This window comes from Henckelia pumila, chromosome 1, assembly GCF_033568475.1.
Source record: "Henckelia pumila isolate YLH828 chromosome 1, ASM3356847v2, whole genome shotgun sequence".
Classification (NCBI taxonomy): Eukaryota; Viridiplantae; Streptophyta; class Magnoliopsida; order Lamiales; family Gesneriaceae; genus Henckelia; species Henckelia pumila.
This window is the reverse complement of record NC_133120.1, coordinates 99,947,588-99,964,145: the sequence shown is the minus strand read 5'-3', so window position 1 is coordinate 99,964,145 and position 16,558 is coordinate 99,947,588. Positions and strand designations below refer to the sequence as shown.

At 32.7% G+C, this 16,558-nt stretch overlaps 2 protein-coding genes across 2 annotated transcripts; both read left to right on the top strand.

The window, feature by feature from the left end:
* The first annotated feature begins 6,640 nt into the window (after positions 1–6,640).
* Positions 6,641–8,376, top strand: LOC140875193 (alkane hydroxylase MAH1-like). The gene has a single exon (XM_073278792.1). The coding sequence runs from the start codon at positions 6,720–6,722 to the stop codon at positions 8,244–8,246; it is 1,527 nt and encodes a 508-aa protein (XP_073134893.1). The 5' UTR covers positions 6,641–6,719; the 3' UTR covers positions 8,247–8,376.
* A 6,844-nt stretch (positions 8,377–15,220) lies between these two features.
* LOC140879504 (uncharacterized) lies at positions 15,221–15,982 on the top strand. Its single transcript, XM_073283283.1, has one exon. The coding sequence runs from the start codon at positions 15,250–15,252 to the stop codon at positions 15,862–15,864; it is 615 nt and encodes a 204-aa protein (XP_073139384.1). The 5' UTR covers positions 15,221–15,249; the 3' UTR covers positions 15,865–15,982.
* The last annotated feature ends 576 nt before the right edge of the window (positions 15,983–16,558 follow it).

The window sequence follows — 16,558 nt, the reverse complement described above, 5'->3', positions numbered from 1 at the left end:
CTTTGATTTCGTTGTTAAGGCAAACAACGCAGGAATATCTGAGGTCTTCACCATGCTTGAAGCCTCTGGACTGAAGAAATTTCTGGAATGCAGCGCCATCTGCGATTTGCCTGTTTTGAAGGAGTTCTTCGCAACCGCTCAAATCGAGCATGGGACTATCAAATGCTTGATCAAGACAGAGGTCTACTCCTTCAATCAGAAGTTCTTCGCCAGCACATTTGATCTGCCCTCCAGGGGTTTGAAAAAATGCACGGATCTTCCAGATGGTAACTGCTCTTATTGGTTGAAGGAGTTCTCAACTACTGATGCTCCGATCAAACTGCCGGCCCAGAAGACATCTCTCAAAGCTCCATTCAGGCTACTGACTAATATCGTGGCCAAGAATCTTCTGGCCAAGGCTGGATCTTACGACAAGGTGACGCTGGAGAAATTTCAATACATGGCTTGTATTGCCTCCAAGATCAACATAAACTGGTCAGACATTCTGTTCAATATTCTATGTGAAATGATCAGGGGCAAAGGGCAATCCGAGGGATTTGCTTTGCAAATCTGCCACATCTTGGGCGTCCTTGGAGTGGACTTTTCCAAGACTGAGCCTCTGCATCCCACCAAATGGCTCAACAAGTCTACGATTCTCAAATTCCTGAACAAGAAAGAGACTGCGGTCGACACCTTGCCCTCAACCGCAAAGGTTATTGCTATCCCTCAACCGCTTTCAACGGTTCCGGTCGTGGCCAAACCAGTCCATACCAAAAAGTCTGCCAAGCGTCAACTGATCATCGAATCTGACTCTGAAGATGAATCACGTGAGAATGTTCCACTGATTCAAGCTTTCAGCAAGTCATCCCCTTCGGTCTCCAAAGCAGCTGTGTCATCCACGCCTGCAGGCGAGAAGAAGAGGCAGCACAAGAAGCTAAAGTCTCTTTCTGGACTTGCTCCTACCCTGCCAACGGTCGAGACTACTACCGTTGTTGCTTCTACTGCTCCTCGTCCTACAAAGGGTGTGATAATCCGGGAAGGTGCCTCATCAGCTCCTGAGGTCACTCTAGCTGATCCCAAAGACAAAGGGAAAGGTGTGATGATCTACACACCCAAGGCTCAACCAGCAGCTACGATAGAACTCAATGTGATCATCTCTCACGTGCTCCGTACTGTCAAGCGTCATCTACAACGTTTTGACAGATGGCATCACTCCCGCACTCACTTGACACTCGCTCAAATATTTCCTAAATGGAAATCTCTAAACGTCATTGAGCAGAAGATGCTTCTATTTGCTGATACTGAAGACATCGTGGAGGCTCTGGGAAGAAGACATCTCATAGACTTGAAGCTTCGAGGAAGCCTGCTATCTCTGCTAATTAATGAGCGTGTCAAGAATTTCAAATCCAAGAGTCCTACCGCTGCCGATGACTTTGTGATTTTGACTGGACTACAGGATAGTCTACGTCAAATCACTCAACTACTTCAGCACTTCCAAGCTCTCAACAATGTCAAAACACCAGCTTCAGCAGCCTGTTTACAAGCTTATGTGCTGGAAGCACAAGTGATGATGAAAACCTTTCTCACTCAAGATCAGGGTGAAGAAGACGTCTATGCTCTCCCTTCTTCAGATGGGATTCTGACCGATCTCATCACTGCTGACCTCTTTCAATCATCTGCTCTAAGATCGAGTGTGGCAGCATCTTCATCGGTCGACCCCTCCTCAACCGCAGTCCAAGCAGTTACTCAACCGGAAGCAGTTGTGATTGCTCACTCCTCTCCAGTGACAACCGCTCACACTTCTCCCGGTCATTCACAAGATGTTTTAGAAGTGGTTGCACAAGAGATACCTGTCACCTCTGTGACAGAGGCTCCTTGCAGTAGTGAAGCAACAGTGCCCCCAACGGAGATATCAAGCACTATTGTATCACTTGCATCTCCAGAACAGCAAGTGACTGATGCTGATCCAGCACTTCAACCGTCTCCATCTACTGAAAAGTTTATGGAAGATCTCATTATGGATGAACCAAGTGCTGATCCTGGTACTCCACCAACCATATTGGCTGCAGTCGAAACTATTACATCTCCAACTGTACCATTATTGGAAGGTCCATCGGGTAGCTCTCCAGCCAGTTCACCCGCACCACATCATCGTGAGTCTAGCCCGATTTCACCAAGAAATGACCCAGAAGGGCAAATGCTTCAGACTGATGATTCTTTAATTGAAGCCATGGCCGCAGCTCTAGATCATACCTTGATAAATCGGCTTCATGAGCTCATGCAAACGGTTAGGTCCTTCTCTCAAGACATAACAAACTCATCCTTATCGGTCGATAATTCACGCCAGATGATGATTCGGCATTTCGAGACCGTGTCTCGAGACCTTGCTCGTCTGTCCACAGAGATCACTAATCATCATCGCACTCAAATCAACACGCTCTCTACCGTCTCCGAACAAGTTATCCGATCCGAAAACCGCCTTCATAAGCAGTTGAATGATCGGATGGACACTATGCAAGCCACTCTACTTGCTCAAATCGATGCAAAAATAGACACTATGCAAGCCTGCCTTGGCACTCAACTCACTGAGGTCATCCTTCGACTCAACCAAGGTGATGCCAAAAAGGGGGAAGAAGAGCAACGTAGAGCAGCAGAGGCAAGAAGACGTGAAGAAGAGTCCAGAAGAAAAGAAGAAGCCGACAGAAGAAGAAGAGAAGGCGATAGGTCAGGAGGAGCCAGTTGGTTCAAAAGATGAACAACTTATCTCTTCTTTACTTATCGCAGCTGCATCTTATTTTTTTCTGTAGGTGTAATAAAAATGCTTATTGTACTTAATGAAATTCATTCTCTCAATGAAGTTCATTTTAATGCTTTCATATTGTTCTTGGAGCACTTAAGTTTTGTCATCACCAAAAAGGAGGAAATTGTTGAATCCGATATTTTGGTGATAACAAACAACAACTCATTGTATAGGAATGTGCTGCCAACCATTGTATTTCAGGAATCTACTACAACTTCTACCGGAAGCTTGTCAACCGCCTTTGCTCTCGACCGGCTGAAGTCACAAGCCTATCGACTGGCTATCAAAACCAGCAGAGGATAAATCTATCTACCGGAAGCTTGTCAACCGCCTTTGTCTCTCGACCGGTTGAAGTCACAAGCTTATCGACTGGTTATTCAAACCAGCAGAGGACAAATATCTCTACAGGTAGAATGCCAACTGCTTATCAGGATATCTCAAGACAAGTACCTGTGACAAGATGTTCTTTGCAAGATCTTTTATTAAAAGCAGAACCGGCGTGTCAGAAGATATGTTGACTCCTGCAATCGAGACAACAGGTTGCACCAAAATGGCAAAAAACACAGAATGACTACAGATAAAGCATTCGACCGTTTATTCCAGTTTTGGACCCTGGAAGTTGTCTGCAGTGTACGATCTTCATGCAGAATCATCAATGCATTTATGAGCATTAAATGTGCATTCAATGCAGCATCAGAACGTTCAAAATAAAGACGTTGATGATTGACCTATATAAAGGGAAGATTGCTCAAGAACAGAACAACAAAAAAAAAAGGGGGTAGACAACAAAGAGAGACAAGCAATTCAGAAAAATATCAATCAACTCAATCACTTGAATAATATCAGAAGTCCTCATCTGATATACTTGAGCACACTTACAAGATCATTCATTTGCTGCTCAAATAAACTCTCGCCTACAGTTCACATATCTGATCGTCAAGGATCATCCTAGGGTTTTCAAGCCTCTCGACCGCTCTGCAGTTTGAGAAGCTCAACTCAACTATACTCATTGTTGAAGAGAATTGAAGCTACTCTGAAAGCTTCCACCAGTCTGATAAGAACTGAGAATCTTATCTGTGTAAATCTAGGAGTTTCGGATTAGGCATTGGATAAGTCCTAAGTCTGAAGTGGGTGTATTACAAGACGTTGTAATAACCAAAGTCTTCTAGTGAATTCCTTCCTAAGTGGAAGAAGGGGAGACGTAGAAGGATTAAGCCTTCGAACTTCCATAAATCGTGCCTTAGTCTTTACTGCTATTTATCTTACATTCTGCTCATACATTGCATTATAAACTTTGCATCACTAAAACCTCTGAACTATTTCCGCACTATTTAAGTTGTTCAAACCGTTTTAGAAGTTGAGAAAACAGATTAAGTGAACTAAACCTCACTTGATCATTTTGAAGAAGAAGAAGAAAAGTTTCAGAGTGTATTCACCCCCCCTCTACCCTCTGAACCGATCCCAACAATAATATATATACTATTTGAAAGAAAAACTATTACATGTTTAGTTATGAAATCAATATAATCTTTAATATTGCAACTAATAAAAAAATTTACAATATTTTCGAACAATGTACGTAACACCTGAGTTTCAATAATTTTTTCATTTATGATCATCATTATTTTATATCTACATTAACAGTTTAGAATAAGACATTATCAATAACTCATGTAAGATTATAAATATAGTATTTAATGTAGTTTTACTTTGTCACAACATTGATATTGAAACCTATGCAATTAATACATCTAGTGTTTTTTATTGTTTTTTTTTATTATTCTTGTGCAATTATGGTCTTTTTTTTTTATCATGAATTCGTCTTATTTTTTAACTCATGTATATATGTTTTCAAACAATATTATTTTTTTTGTATTTTTTAATAAGTGAGATAAGTTAATTAAATTAAATATTTATTTTGTAATTTCTTATTTTATGTGTTGATTATTTATTTTGTGATTATTGATTTATGGAAAAAAAATGTAATATAGATAATGCATTCTAAACCTTAATTTAAATTATTGCGCAATTCTTTTTTCCTTTTATATTTTGAATTTTTCTCTCTCATTTTTTTTTTCCATTTACCATCCGTTTTTATTTCTCTATAAAAGAATCAATATACACATCATCTTAATAGAATTTTTGTGATGATGTCTTTTTCTATCAATCATTACATTTTGTTATCGTTATTATTTTATTTTTTCGTTGGACATATTTTTTTATTACTAAAAATTTTTAGTTACAAGAATAACAATAATTTCATCGTTCCCAACTACATTCTGGTATGTATCGTCTTGTATTACTTGTATGTCAATATCGTTAATGATTGATGTAATTGTTGGACATCCTCTTTTCTTTTTAATTTATTATTTTTCAAAATCTAATTATCTCTTTTTGCTTATAATGTTTTCGTTGCCGAAATTTTTGATTGAATTTTCAACGTCATTAGTTAAAAATGTTTACATTTCATCTTTTATTTCAACCTTTTTTCTATTTTGAGAGTAAATGCATATTATTATTTATTTTGGTGTATTTAATATTCCTTCATTAATTGTAAGACTATCTCATAATTTTTTTTAATGGTTTTAGCTTTTATGAGGAGGAAAATTAGTTAACTTTTTTTAATTTCAACTTTTGTATATATGATATGTGTGTGTTGGTGTATTTTTTATTTATTATTTTAGATTAAAACTTGACTCTACTTGAATTGATTTATTTCAACATGAGTGTGTAATTTAATTTAATTAACATATGTATATATATATTAATAACTTTAAAAATCTAATAATATTTTATATTTAAATATGAACTCATGATATAATTATTTATCTCAATAGATCCTTAAATTAAAATATATAATATTTTTTTAAAAAAAATACGTTTATCCAGTCTACAAAAAAATAAAAATCAAATATATGGTGTTTCAATCTCTTAGTATTTAATTAAGATTTTTGTTGAATTTTTTTAATATTTGGGGAAAAATATATACACTTTATCTACAAAAAAAATAGAAAATAAAGTATTTTGATATTTTAATTTTTTTGGAAACTGAATCCTTATCTAATATGCACACATTTTGTCAATTTTAACCTTGTCATAATAATCAATTTTACATATAATATAAATATTGATTTACGTTTATGCCCTAGCTAAAATGTTGTTTTTACTTTTATAACCCTATATATTTTTATATGATTTTGCTTATAGTGTAAATAAAAGGACAAAGTTGTTATTTCACAATTGTAAAACTTTGACCTTTTATTCACACTTTTAAATAGGTATATAGTATATATATATATATATATATATATATATATATTTTAAATAGGTATATATATATATATATAGACTAGCGTCATTATATTTTCAAAAATAAAGACAATTATATTGTTCAAGAATGAAAATTCATGGTTTCAAGAAAATTAGAAGTAAATATTATATCGGTTAAATCGAATTAACCGACTGAACCGAATTTCAGTTCGATTAATTTGGAAATTCGATTTTAATTTTTAAAAAAAATTCAGTTAAACCAATTCGTTTTTTCTGTTTTGTAAAAAAATATATAGTTAACTTAATTATAAATAATTAAATTTTGATTTTTTTTATTAGACTTTACCCCGTGAGTTATGCCTCACAGTAGGGGGGTCCCAAAACCAAAATTTATATATTAAAAAACTTTACAAACGTGCACTATCTGCAGGCATCAGCTGGAGAGATTAAAAAATAGTTTTTATAAAATATAAAGATATTATTAAATAATTTATCCAAAGAAGACCATAATTTATCTGGAAGCATTCTACCTTCCCAACAGACACCGCAATAATCACCATACTATTATGCAAAGCGACAACTATAGGACTCTCAACTCCAACCATTTAACGTCATCCGCAACTGCTCTCCAAGAAATAGCTCAAAAAATCTCTTATTCAAATTTCAATCAATGGCCCTCTATGCATTTCTTGAGATTTTTTTGATTCCCATCTGTGTAATTTGTGTGTGTTTCTTGACGTTTAGAGCCCACAAAAAGAGCTCGGTGCCGACTAATTGGCCAGTTCTCGGAATGCTTCCGGCTGTTCTTCAAAATTCTCATCGAATCCACGAGTATGCAACAGAGGTCTTAACAGAGTCCAATGGGACATTTGAGTTCAAAGGGCCTTGGTTTTCCAACATGGATATGTTGGTCACCAGTGATCCTGCAAATATTCATCATGTTCTTAGCAAAAACTTTTCCAACTACCCAAAGGGTCCTGAATTCAGGAAGATTTTTGAAATCTTGGGAGATGGGATTTTCAATGCTGATTTCGAGTTGTGGGAATTTCACAGGAAAGCCACGCTTTCACTGATGACTCAGCCCAACTTCTACAGTTTCTTGGAGAAGAACATTTGGGAGAAGATTGAAAAAGGATTGATTGCGGTTCTGGACGGGTTCCTGGAAACAGGGGTTGAGTTTGATTTGCAGGATGTTTTCCAGAGATTCACTTTTGACAGCATTTGTAAATTAGTTCTTGATTATGATCCACAGAGTTTGTCCCTTGATTTGCCTTATATTCCTTGCGAGAAGGCCTTCAATGGCGCTGTGGAAGCCCTGTTGCATAGGCATATATTGCCTGAGAGGATCTGGAAGCTCCTGAAATGGCTGCAAATTGGTAAAGAGAAGACTTTGATGAAAGCCTGGAAATCGTTCGACGAATTTATATATCCCCGTGTTTCGATTAATGATGGAGTAGAAAAAGATCACGAGGAATATGGTTTCAACTTGTTGAAATCTTTCAAAAGGAAATATGAAGAGATAAACAACTCTTCTTCCAGGGGTGACTCGAGAGATTTCTTGAGGGACACCTCGTTAAGTTTGATGCTTGCTGGAAGAGATACAACAAGTACTTGTCTCGCATGGCTTTTCTGGTTACTTGCTTCAAACCCGTCTGCCGAAATGAAGATTCGACAAGAAATCGAGGACGAATTGCACGAAAAGGAGGATAAGAAATGGAGGAACTTCAGCGTGGAAGAGTCCAAGAAGCTAAGATACCTCCATGGAGCTCTATGTGAGTCTCTCAGGCTATTCCCTCCGGTGGCATTGGAACATAAAGCTCCGATTAGACCCGATGTCTTTCCTACAGGAAACTACATTCCTGAGAACAAAATTGTCCTGCTTTCTTTCTATTCAATGGGAAGAATGAAGGTGATATGGGGGAAAGATTGCCTGGATTTCAAGCCGGAGAGATGGATTTCGCAACGTGGAGGTATCAAACACGAGCCATCTTACAAGTTCCCGGCATTCAACGCCGGGCCAAGAACTTGTGTAGGTAAAGAAATGGCCTTTATTCAGATGAAAATGGTGGCTGCGACTGTTATATACCATTACAACATTGAAGTGGTGAAAGGTCACAAGGTTTCAGCAAGCGATTCTATCATAATTCAGATGAAACAGGGATTGAGAGTGAAGTTGTCCAAAAGGAATTTGTACTGAATATTCTGTTATACTTTGATGATATTCTGAATCGTTGTTGCAATTTTAGATAATATGACTGAATGTGGTAAGTAATTGCTCGTCATGTGAAGCTAAATATTTGAATAATGTTATTTTTTGCTTACCTATGCTTTTCCTTTGAGGGGTATTGTATAATTGCATATTTGCATTTGAGTTTATTTGCCTCTTTATTAATAATAATAAGCTTGAAAATATATAATAAGATAAAGTACATGAAAATATAGCAAAGATCTAATTAATAAAGCGCTAAATTAAGAGAACTAACTATACTAAGTACAAAAGAAGGTTACTAATTTAAATTGCATAAATAAAATTTCTACACTAAACCATATTGGAACAAAGAAGTAGTGAACTAGATGCTATATGAAAATGTAAATACGTCCTTGGATCAAATCATAATCTAAAAAAAAATGGATTTTTTCTTAACTAATTTGTAAAAAAAATTATAAGCACTTATATTTAAACACTCTTTAAGTCTTTCCAAGTCTGTGCATATATGTCAGAAAAATGTCACATTAATTGTAAATGTATCAACTTTAGAGATGTACTCAATAAATACCATTAGACAACTCTCAAAATATTAGACAATTTATGTTTTTAAAAATCCACCATTTTATTATAAATCAAACTTCAAATACTATTACCGTTTAAAAAATTCAAATACTATTGCATTTAAAGAAGAAAAAAGAAACAATTGCAAATATTTCAATGTAAAGTAGATCTTTTGTGACACGATATAATGGATATTTAGACATTAGACGGGTCAATACTGCTCATATTTATAATAAAAAGTTATACATTTAGCATAAAATGTAATACTTTTACGGTGCGTTTGATACTCTGGATTGACAAGAATTGTAGTTGGTTTTCTTAGTTAAACCAACTGGTGGAGCCAGGATTGAAAATTACATGAGACTGGTTTCGCCCCGTGTTAGACAATATATATATGTATAAAAAGTCAGTTAAAATCGAATCGAACTTTCTAAAATTAAATTAACATTTTTCAATAAAACGAATCGATCGAACTTTACTATAAATACCCAAAAAAATTATTATTTTGATCCGTAACCAAATTAAACGATCTCGATCTTTTAGAATTTTTTTTAAAAAAATCAATTTCTACTTTTAAAATTGTAGCTAAAAATTGAATTATATGAATTTAAATTATTTATTCAAAAATATATTTTCAAATCTAGTTCTATTGTCCAATAAAATTTTATTAGAAAATTTAACAATATTAATTTTTTTTATAAATATTAGGTTTGTTCAGAAAACAAACAACTATTACGTTAAAATCCGAAACCAAAGCGACCTAACCAATATTTTTAAAATCTAAAACCGAACTTCTAAAAAAACTGAACCGATTTTTCATATGAATTCAACTCGGTAGGTTATTTCAATTGAAATTGATATTTTCTGCTCAGATGTGTGCCTCTGATATGTCGATATATGCTCTTTCGTTTAAAAATAAATTTTAAATTTTTATTTTCTTAATTCCTGAAATACATAACTAGAAAATTTCAATCATCCCAAAAATTTACAACAAACGATCATTTACCAAATCTCTTAATTATTGAATTTTCATTTATTCTAACTAGAAAAATCTCAATACAAGCTCAATAATAATTGCAAATTCAATAATTCTCAAATATTTCAATTTTCAATCAATTGATTATTTTTTCTAAATGTCGCAAAAATAGTTTTTATGGTAAAAATCCAAACTTGAAAATTCATATGTATCATAAATCAATATTATCGCAATTAAATATTAGACAAAATTTTAGAGTTGTCGATTTATCTCAAATCGTATAATTTCAAAAACTACGATAATAAATCAACCAAAAAATTGTAATAGATTGTTCTATTTTAATTTTTTTTTTTTTACATGGGGCTTTTTTTTAAAAAAATAAATAAATTTGAGACTACTAAATTTTTTTTAAAAAAAAATGGGTGGGGCTGAAGCCCACCTTAGCCCAAGGGGGCCTCCGCACTAAAACGTTTGGTAGCCTTTTTAATGGATTTTTTTAATAAACGTCTAGTCAATCTACCATGGAACGGATTAGATGGCATTTAAGTGGAGTAAATTAAACCCACGTTCACCACTTTGAGTAGCAATCTCTTTCTTAATCAGATATCATAATTCCATCATTACCCTTTACACTACCCAAAAGAAAAGCCCAAAATGTTGTCTGCTCCATGTAAATGGTGAAAGGGAAAAAGCTGTGTATAGGTGCGAGAACATCAGGAATCAGAGTAGTTATCACACAAGTAAAACTCAATGAAAAATCTTGATTTACGACTACTTTTTTTTTAATATGGTGTTGCAAAAAATGAAATTTGGTTTTCGGTTTTGATAGAAAACCTGATTTCGTTCTTTCCTTCTTTGTCCATTTCAGTTGCTTGGATTCGATGTAATTCTGTGTCAAATTTTTTTTTTATGATTTATATATTTGTCCATTTTGTTCTTTATCTTGTTTTATGATTTCATTATGTCCGTCTTGACGACGAAAATGAGATTCTATCTACATAGACACTGCCTCAATGCATATCTAAGGACTTAGAGCCCGTTTGGTTTCAGTATACAATAAAGAAAAAATGAATTTTTTTAAAAAAAAAAGTGCTTTTATTAATTCAAATGTGTTTGGATAAATTTTAAGTGCTTTTAAAAGCGCTTATTTAGGTCAAAATAAGTGTTTTTTTAAAAGCCCATATTTATAATTTTTCAAATGTTTTTTTAAAACTCAACTTTAAAAAAAGTACTTTCAATATATTTATGCAAACACAAAATTATTTCAGCTTTTACTTTAAAAAGTGTTTTTAAAAGTTAACTTAAAAAAACACTTATTTTTAAAAAAAATCTACTGAAAGCAAACGGGCCCTTAGATTTATCAATATATGTGATGCTTACTATTTTTTCAGTGAATCCCACACATATTAATAAATCTTCACTCTTAGATATTTCATTTCAAATGCTTGTAAAAGTAGGATGAAATTATTCCTTGATGAAGTGAGAAATATCAGGCTTCAAAACTTCAAAACAAGAATCCATCTTGCCCAACGTGATTGAATTAATTTTTGAGGAGCCCATGGATTTTATTTGGTAGAAGAGTGGGAATAGCGTGGCTTAAAAAAAAATTGGGTTAGCGTGGTAATTGTAAATAGAACAAAGATTAATTTCGTCCAAAATACCAAAATTCATAAGTTGGTCTACCTAGTGGTTGGGCCTTACACAACTATTGTTAGATGAAAGTTCGATTCTGCGTGACACTTAATTTCAACTTGAAAACTTTTTAAAAATTTTTAATTACTCTTTTTACTCATTTTATTTAAAATTCTTTTATCACTTTTTTATTTTTTTATTTGAAAAATTAACACCTTTATTATTTAAAACCCTATTATAACCTTAAAACCCTATTATAACCTTTTATTTTTTTATTGTTTGAAAAAATAACATCTTTTATTTTACAAAATTTGAGAATTTTTTAAATTTTTTAAAGTTCTTATTTTACTCAGCTTCAATGTACAATATCTTGCTCGATTTTTAATATATTTGAATTGATTTTAAGATTTGAAATTTTGGGGCTTTTGGTAGTCAATAATTTCATTATTTTAACAAACTCATATCCACTCGTGTCTCCAAAATTAAAAAAATACATTATAAAATTTATGCATTATATTACTGTTATGCATGCTTATTTGAAATAATGTTTTAGCATGATATTTTTAAGATCAAATCATATTTTAAATACTTTATTTCAAGATCGCGTATTTTATAATTTCGAGTTGCCTGTAAGTGGAAGTTTTGCGTTACTGTATACATTAGTATCATTTTGTTCAACGATATTTTAAACAAGTTTTAAGTCATACTATTTTTGACTCGTTGATCGAACTTAATTTTATGCATGATATTTTATACCTACGAACACAACGCATTTTTAAAAAAATCAAAATATTATTCTATATTTCATATTTTCATAAGCATCAATAAAAACCAAGGGATGTCATAATATTTATTTTTTTATTTATTGTATTATTGTTATTGAAAGTTATAAATAAACATATAATAATTATTTTTGTCATTTTTTATATTGACACGACCCACCTAACATAGAATTCTAGTTCCACCTCTGTCCGTAACAACGGTCAACTAACAACATCTCAAAGAAGTTTTTGTGTTTGATCGATGTGTTAGTTATCTAGTATAACTCTCGTCATAAGTTACCCCACAATCATTCTTCTAATTAAAATTACTGCAACCATGACATGTTAAAACACACAACAAGAAGGAACTTATGTTGATATTCTAAATAAAATGAAGAATGGTAATTAAATTTATTAAAATTACACTCAGTTCACTAAAAAAATCTGAAATTCTATATATTTATAAAAATTTGCATGATCTCTTGGCATAATCAATTTATTTATTGGTCATTTGGTCTCTATCAAGTTTTAAATGTTTAATAAATATTAAACATTATTCATTTCAAACAGTATTTCTATATTCATAATTTTATCAGAAACTATAAATTCACAAATATAGAAACATTATTGGTTATTAATCAATTTTATTTTCTGGCCCAATTCATATTTATTTTTAAAAATTTAATGTTCGGATTTTATACTCAAAATCTTATTTTTTTTAATACCAGATCTAAACCAATGATGCTTGAATATCATGTATTCGTACCATATTTTCAATATTTTATACTGGATTTCGTACGAAAAAAATCATGTGAACCCAGGATGTGTAAACAACTATTTTTTTTTCTAACTAAGACTGATCATGTATTTGAATTTGGGTACAGGGAGTGAACATCAATTTACTAGTGGTGCTTGTTTTTATTCAATGTGGTAAAGTATGAATAGTGAAAAAAAACCCGACTTTTATTTTCTCAACATAGTTCGTTTTCAACTTCATGTCACATATGTTTTTATTTATTGGTGTTTATTCATTATTCAGGGAGTGTTTTGTAGAGCTTTAACTTATTTAAAAGTGATTTTTCTAGAAATTATTTTGAAGTTGGTGAGAAGTTAAAGTAAGGGGTGCGTGGAAATAGAATTTTAAAGCTAATACAAGCTAAAGTTTGAATGTTTTGATAATAATTGCTTCCAAGCTTATTTTTTGTTAAATGACTATCATACCTCTATTTACATAAAATCGATCTCTTTTCATTATTTAAATTAAATTTTAATACTCACATCATCAAAAATTTATTTATATTATTATTATTATTATATTATGAATATTGTATTAATTTTTTTTTATAACAAGAATGCTTGAAAAAATATATAAGATTAATATATATATATATATATAATGACAAAATTTGTATGAATACAAAAATATGTATAAAAATAATTCTAAAAATGTAAATTATATAAAAATGTAAAATAAAATTTTAAAAATAAATTATTGTAATAGAATATTATTGAAAATTTATAAATTTTATTAGAAACTATTAAAATTATGGAAATTGAAAATTAGGTTAAATGAATTAATAGTATATAATTTTGTAATATTTTAATGATATAAATGTCAACTTGTAGTTTTAAACTCTAAACTAAAAAGTAGAAGCAGAAAAAAAAAAAAAAAAACTCTTGGTTCTAGTTTTTGGTTAAAAGTTATAGAAGTTGAAGCTAAAGTTGATATCCACAAACACTCAAAAATACTTTCATACAGCTAGAATCTAATAAGTGCTTCCTAAAAGATTTACAATACACTTTCTTAATCTATTATCAAAATCTCAAATATAGACATTTTTTTTATGAATCATGTCCCGAAAAAGAAAGAAAACATATATAATTAAAACAGAAATATCACGTTTTGATGAATTTTCTACATTTTTTCCAAACATATATGCTCACACACCATGGAAGGTATTTATGTTTTTTGAAAGTGTTTTGAAATATCTTTCAAAGTGTTCATATGTCTTAATTCGAAATTTAAAGAATAACCATACCAGACACCTTCTGATCTTCATGTATTAAATTTTTTTCCTAAAAAAATAAACTATAGATTCACACTTCAATGATTTGTAATATTAACTTTTTTTCTCATCTTATACTCGCTTTTACGAGTAGACATCATTCATGTGCGATTGGAGGAGGAGATTGTTGTTATAATTGGATCTCGAACTCGATAACTTGTTTTTTTCCTAAAAAAATAAACTATAGATTCACACTTCAATGATTTGTAATATTAACTTTTTTTCTCATCTTATACTCGCTTTTACGAGTAGACATCATTCATGTGCGATTGGAGGAGGAGATTGTTGTTATAATTGGATCTCGAACTCGATAACTTGTCCCGTATTTGAGATCTTGGTGTAAGATGAGCTACACGTCATCGATAAGAAATCAATGAGTTAAAATATCACAATATTAATTAAAATTGTAGTAAAACTCGTGTTGCCGATATTTTTTATTTTAAATTTTTGTTCAGCGTAAGACACATTTTTTGGTTACATCTTATTTTTTTCTTTTTTTTAATAATGATACATCTTAATTCATTTTCTGAATTTTTCGTGTGAACTAGTCGATAGTCAAGTACATCACATGATGAAATCCTCCCAATAAAACAAGAGAATGAAATATGAAGTGAAAACTTGCCTTGAATGTGCGAGTTTGGGCCTATTTATAGGACTTTCCAGAGTTTATTGGGCTTGGGCCCTACATGAGCCTTGTTTAAGTTCAGTCCCTTTAATAAAGGAGTCCATTAATTAAATATAAGCTACGCCCAATTTAATTTCCGTACAAAACTTATATTAATTATCCCCTTATTATTATTATTATTATTTGAAGAAATCAGATCCCCTTATTATGGAATAGTGATTGGTGAATTCGACCGTTGCAAAATTCAAAAAAATAAATAAATAAATTTGACCGTTGATATCCAAGAGCGTTCCTCCCCTGTTATCCCCACCTTCTTAATTTCTCTCTCTCAAAATTAATGCTCTCTCTACTGTAAATCGTCTCCAAATCCATGGCCGATTCAAGCAACACAGGAAGCCCCAATCTACAGATAATGTACCCGAAAACTCCGCACCCGCTCCACCAAATCGCCGAGAACCCGACCCACAAGCTTCTCCTCAAGCAATGGCTCAAAGAACAGGAGCTGATCCTTAATCGCATCTCCCTGAAACAAACCCAGATCGACTCAACCCGAAAGGAAATAACCCAGCTCTACTGCCTCTTCTTCCTCTTCCACTCCACCGCCTTGATCCTCCTCTTCAGCGCAACCTCCCGCGGGACCCAGACCGACCTCTGCCGCCGATCGTGGGTCCCATCGGTCTGCTCTCTTTTGTGCACCCTCGGATTCATATGGGCCATCCGGTACAAAAACGACGTCGAGTCCCATCTGGAGAAGATGCTGGAGAGGGAGAAAGAGGATTCGAAGCTTCTGGAGAAATGTGTGGACGAATTGAAGAGGAAGGGGTTGGAGTTCGATCTTCTCAAGGAGGTGGATGCTCTGAGGAGGGCCAAGAGTTTGCGGGTCGGATCTGAGCCCGTTCGGAGATGGTCGGGCCGGGATTTTGTGATGCTATTTTTCTTTGCTGCGGGCTGTTTGGCTCTGGCTCTCACCAGGGCTGTTTTGTGAGGTTAATTTAATTCGTTTATCGGGCTTTTCATTTCTTTTATTTATATCATTATTAGCTTAATTAAGTTCTAGTTTTGTTTTGAATTAAACTTTCATGTTTAATTCCTGATATAGCAAGTAATTTGGGGAACATTTTGTTCAGCTTTTTTGGCTTGATAAATCTTTGGAATAAGCCACCTATAAATTCTATTAGCCATCAAATTGTATGGAGTTTAATTATATTCGCAATTTCCATCTTATTTGGGCTGTTTACACATCGATGGATCAAACATTACGATAGGCCCAATAACACAGTGGCCCATATCCTATCAACATACCCACGTGAATATACGTCACGCACAGCATAATATCGGATACGAAAACTTTTAAAAATAAGTGATTATGAAGACTCTCTTAACAAATCTCGATAATCATTTATTTTTAGAGGTTGCAAACACTACCTAACTCGATGTCTAAATTATTTCAATTTAACATTTTTGTATCCTCAACTTTGAATTGTATTTAAATAAAACAATTTCCACGATCTAATGCTGCAGCACGCACACTTACGTGAGCATTCTCGTTATTGTTTTAGAATTGTGGAGTGAGATTTCGGTCAAAACTTTGACTCGATGGAAATCCCACGAAAATAGTCCAAAATCAAAATTAGTACGCAATCAGCAATTTCGAACGACTTGTATATAAACAATATATA

Excerpts from the sequence above, each read along its gene's own strand:
- LOC140879504 (XM_073283283.1), top strand. The coding sequence starts at position 15,250 with ATGGCCGATTCAAGCAACACAGGAAGCCCCAATCTACAGATAATGTAC.
- LOC140875193 (XM_073278792.1), top strand. The coding sequence starts at position 6,720 with ATGGCCCTCTATGCATTTCTTGAGATTTTTTTGATTCCCATCTGTGTA.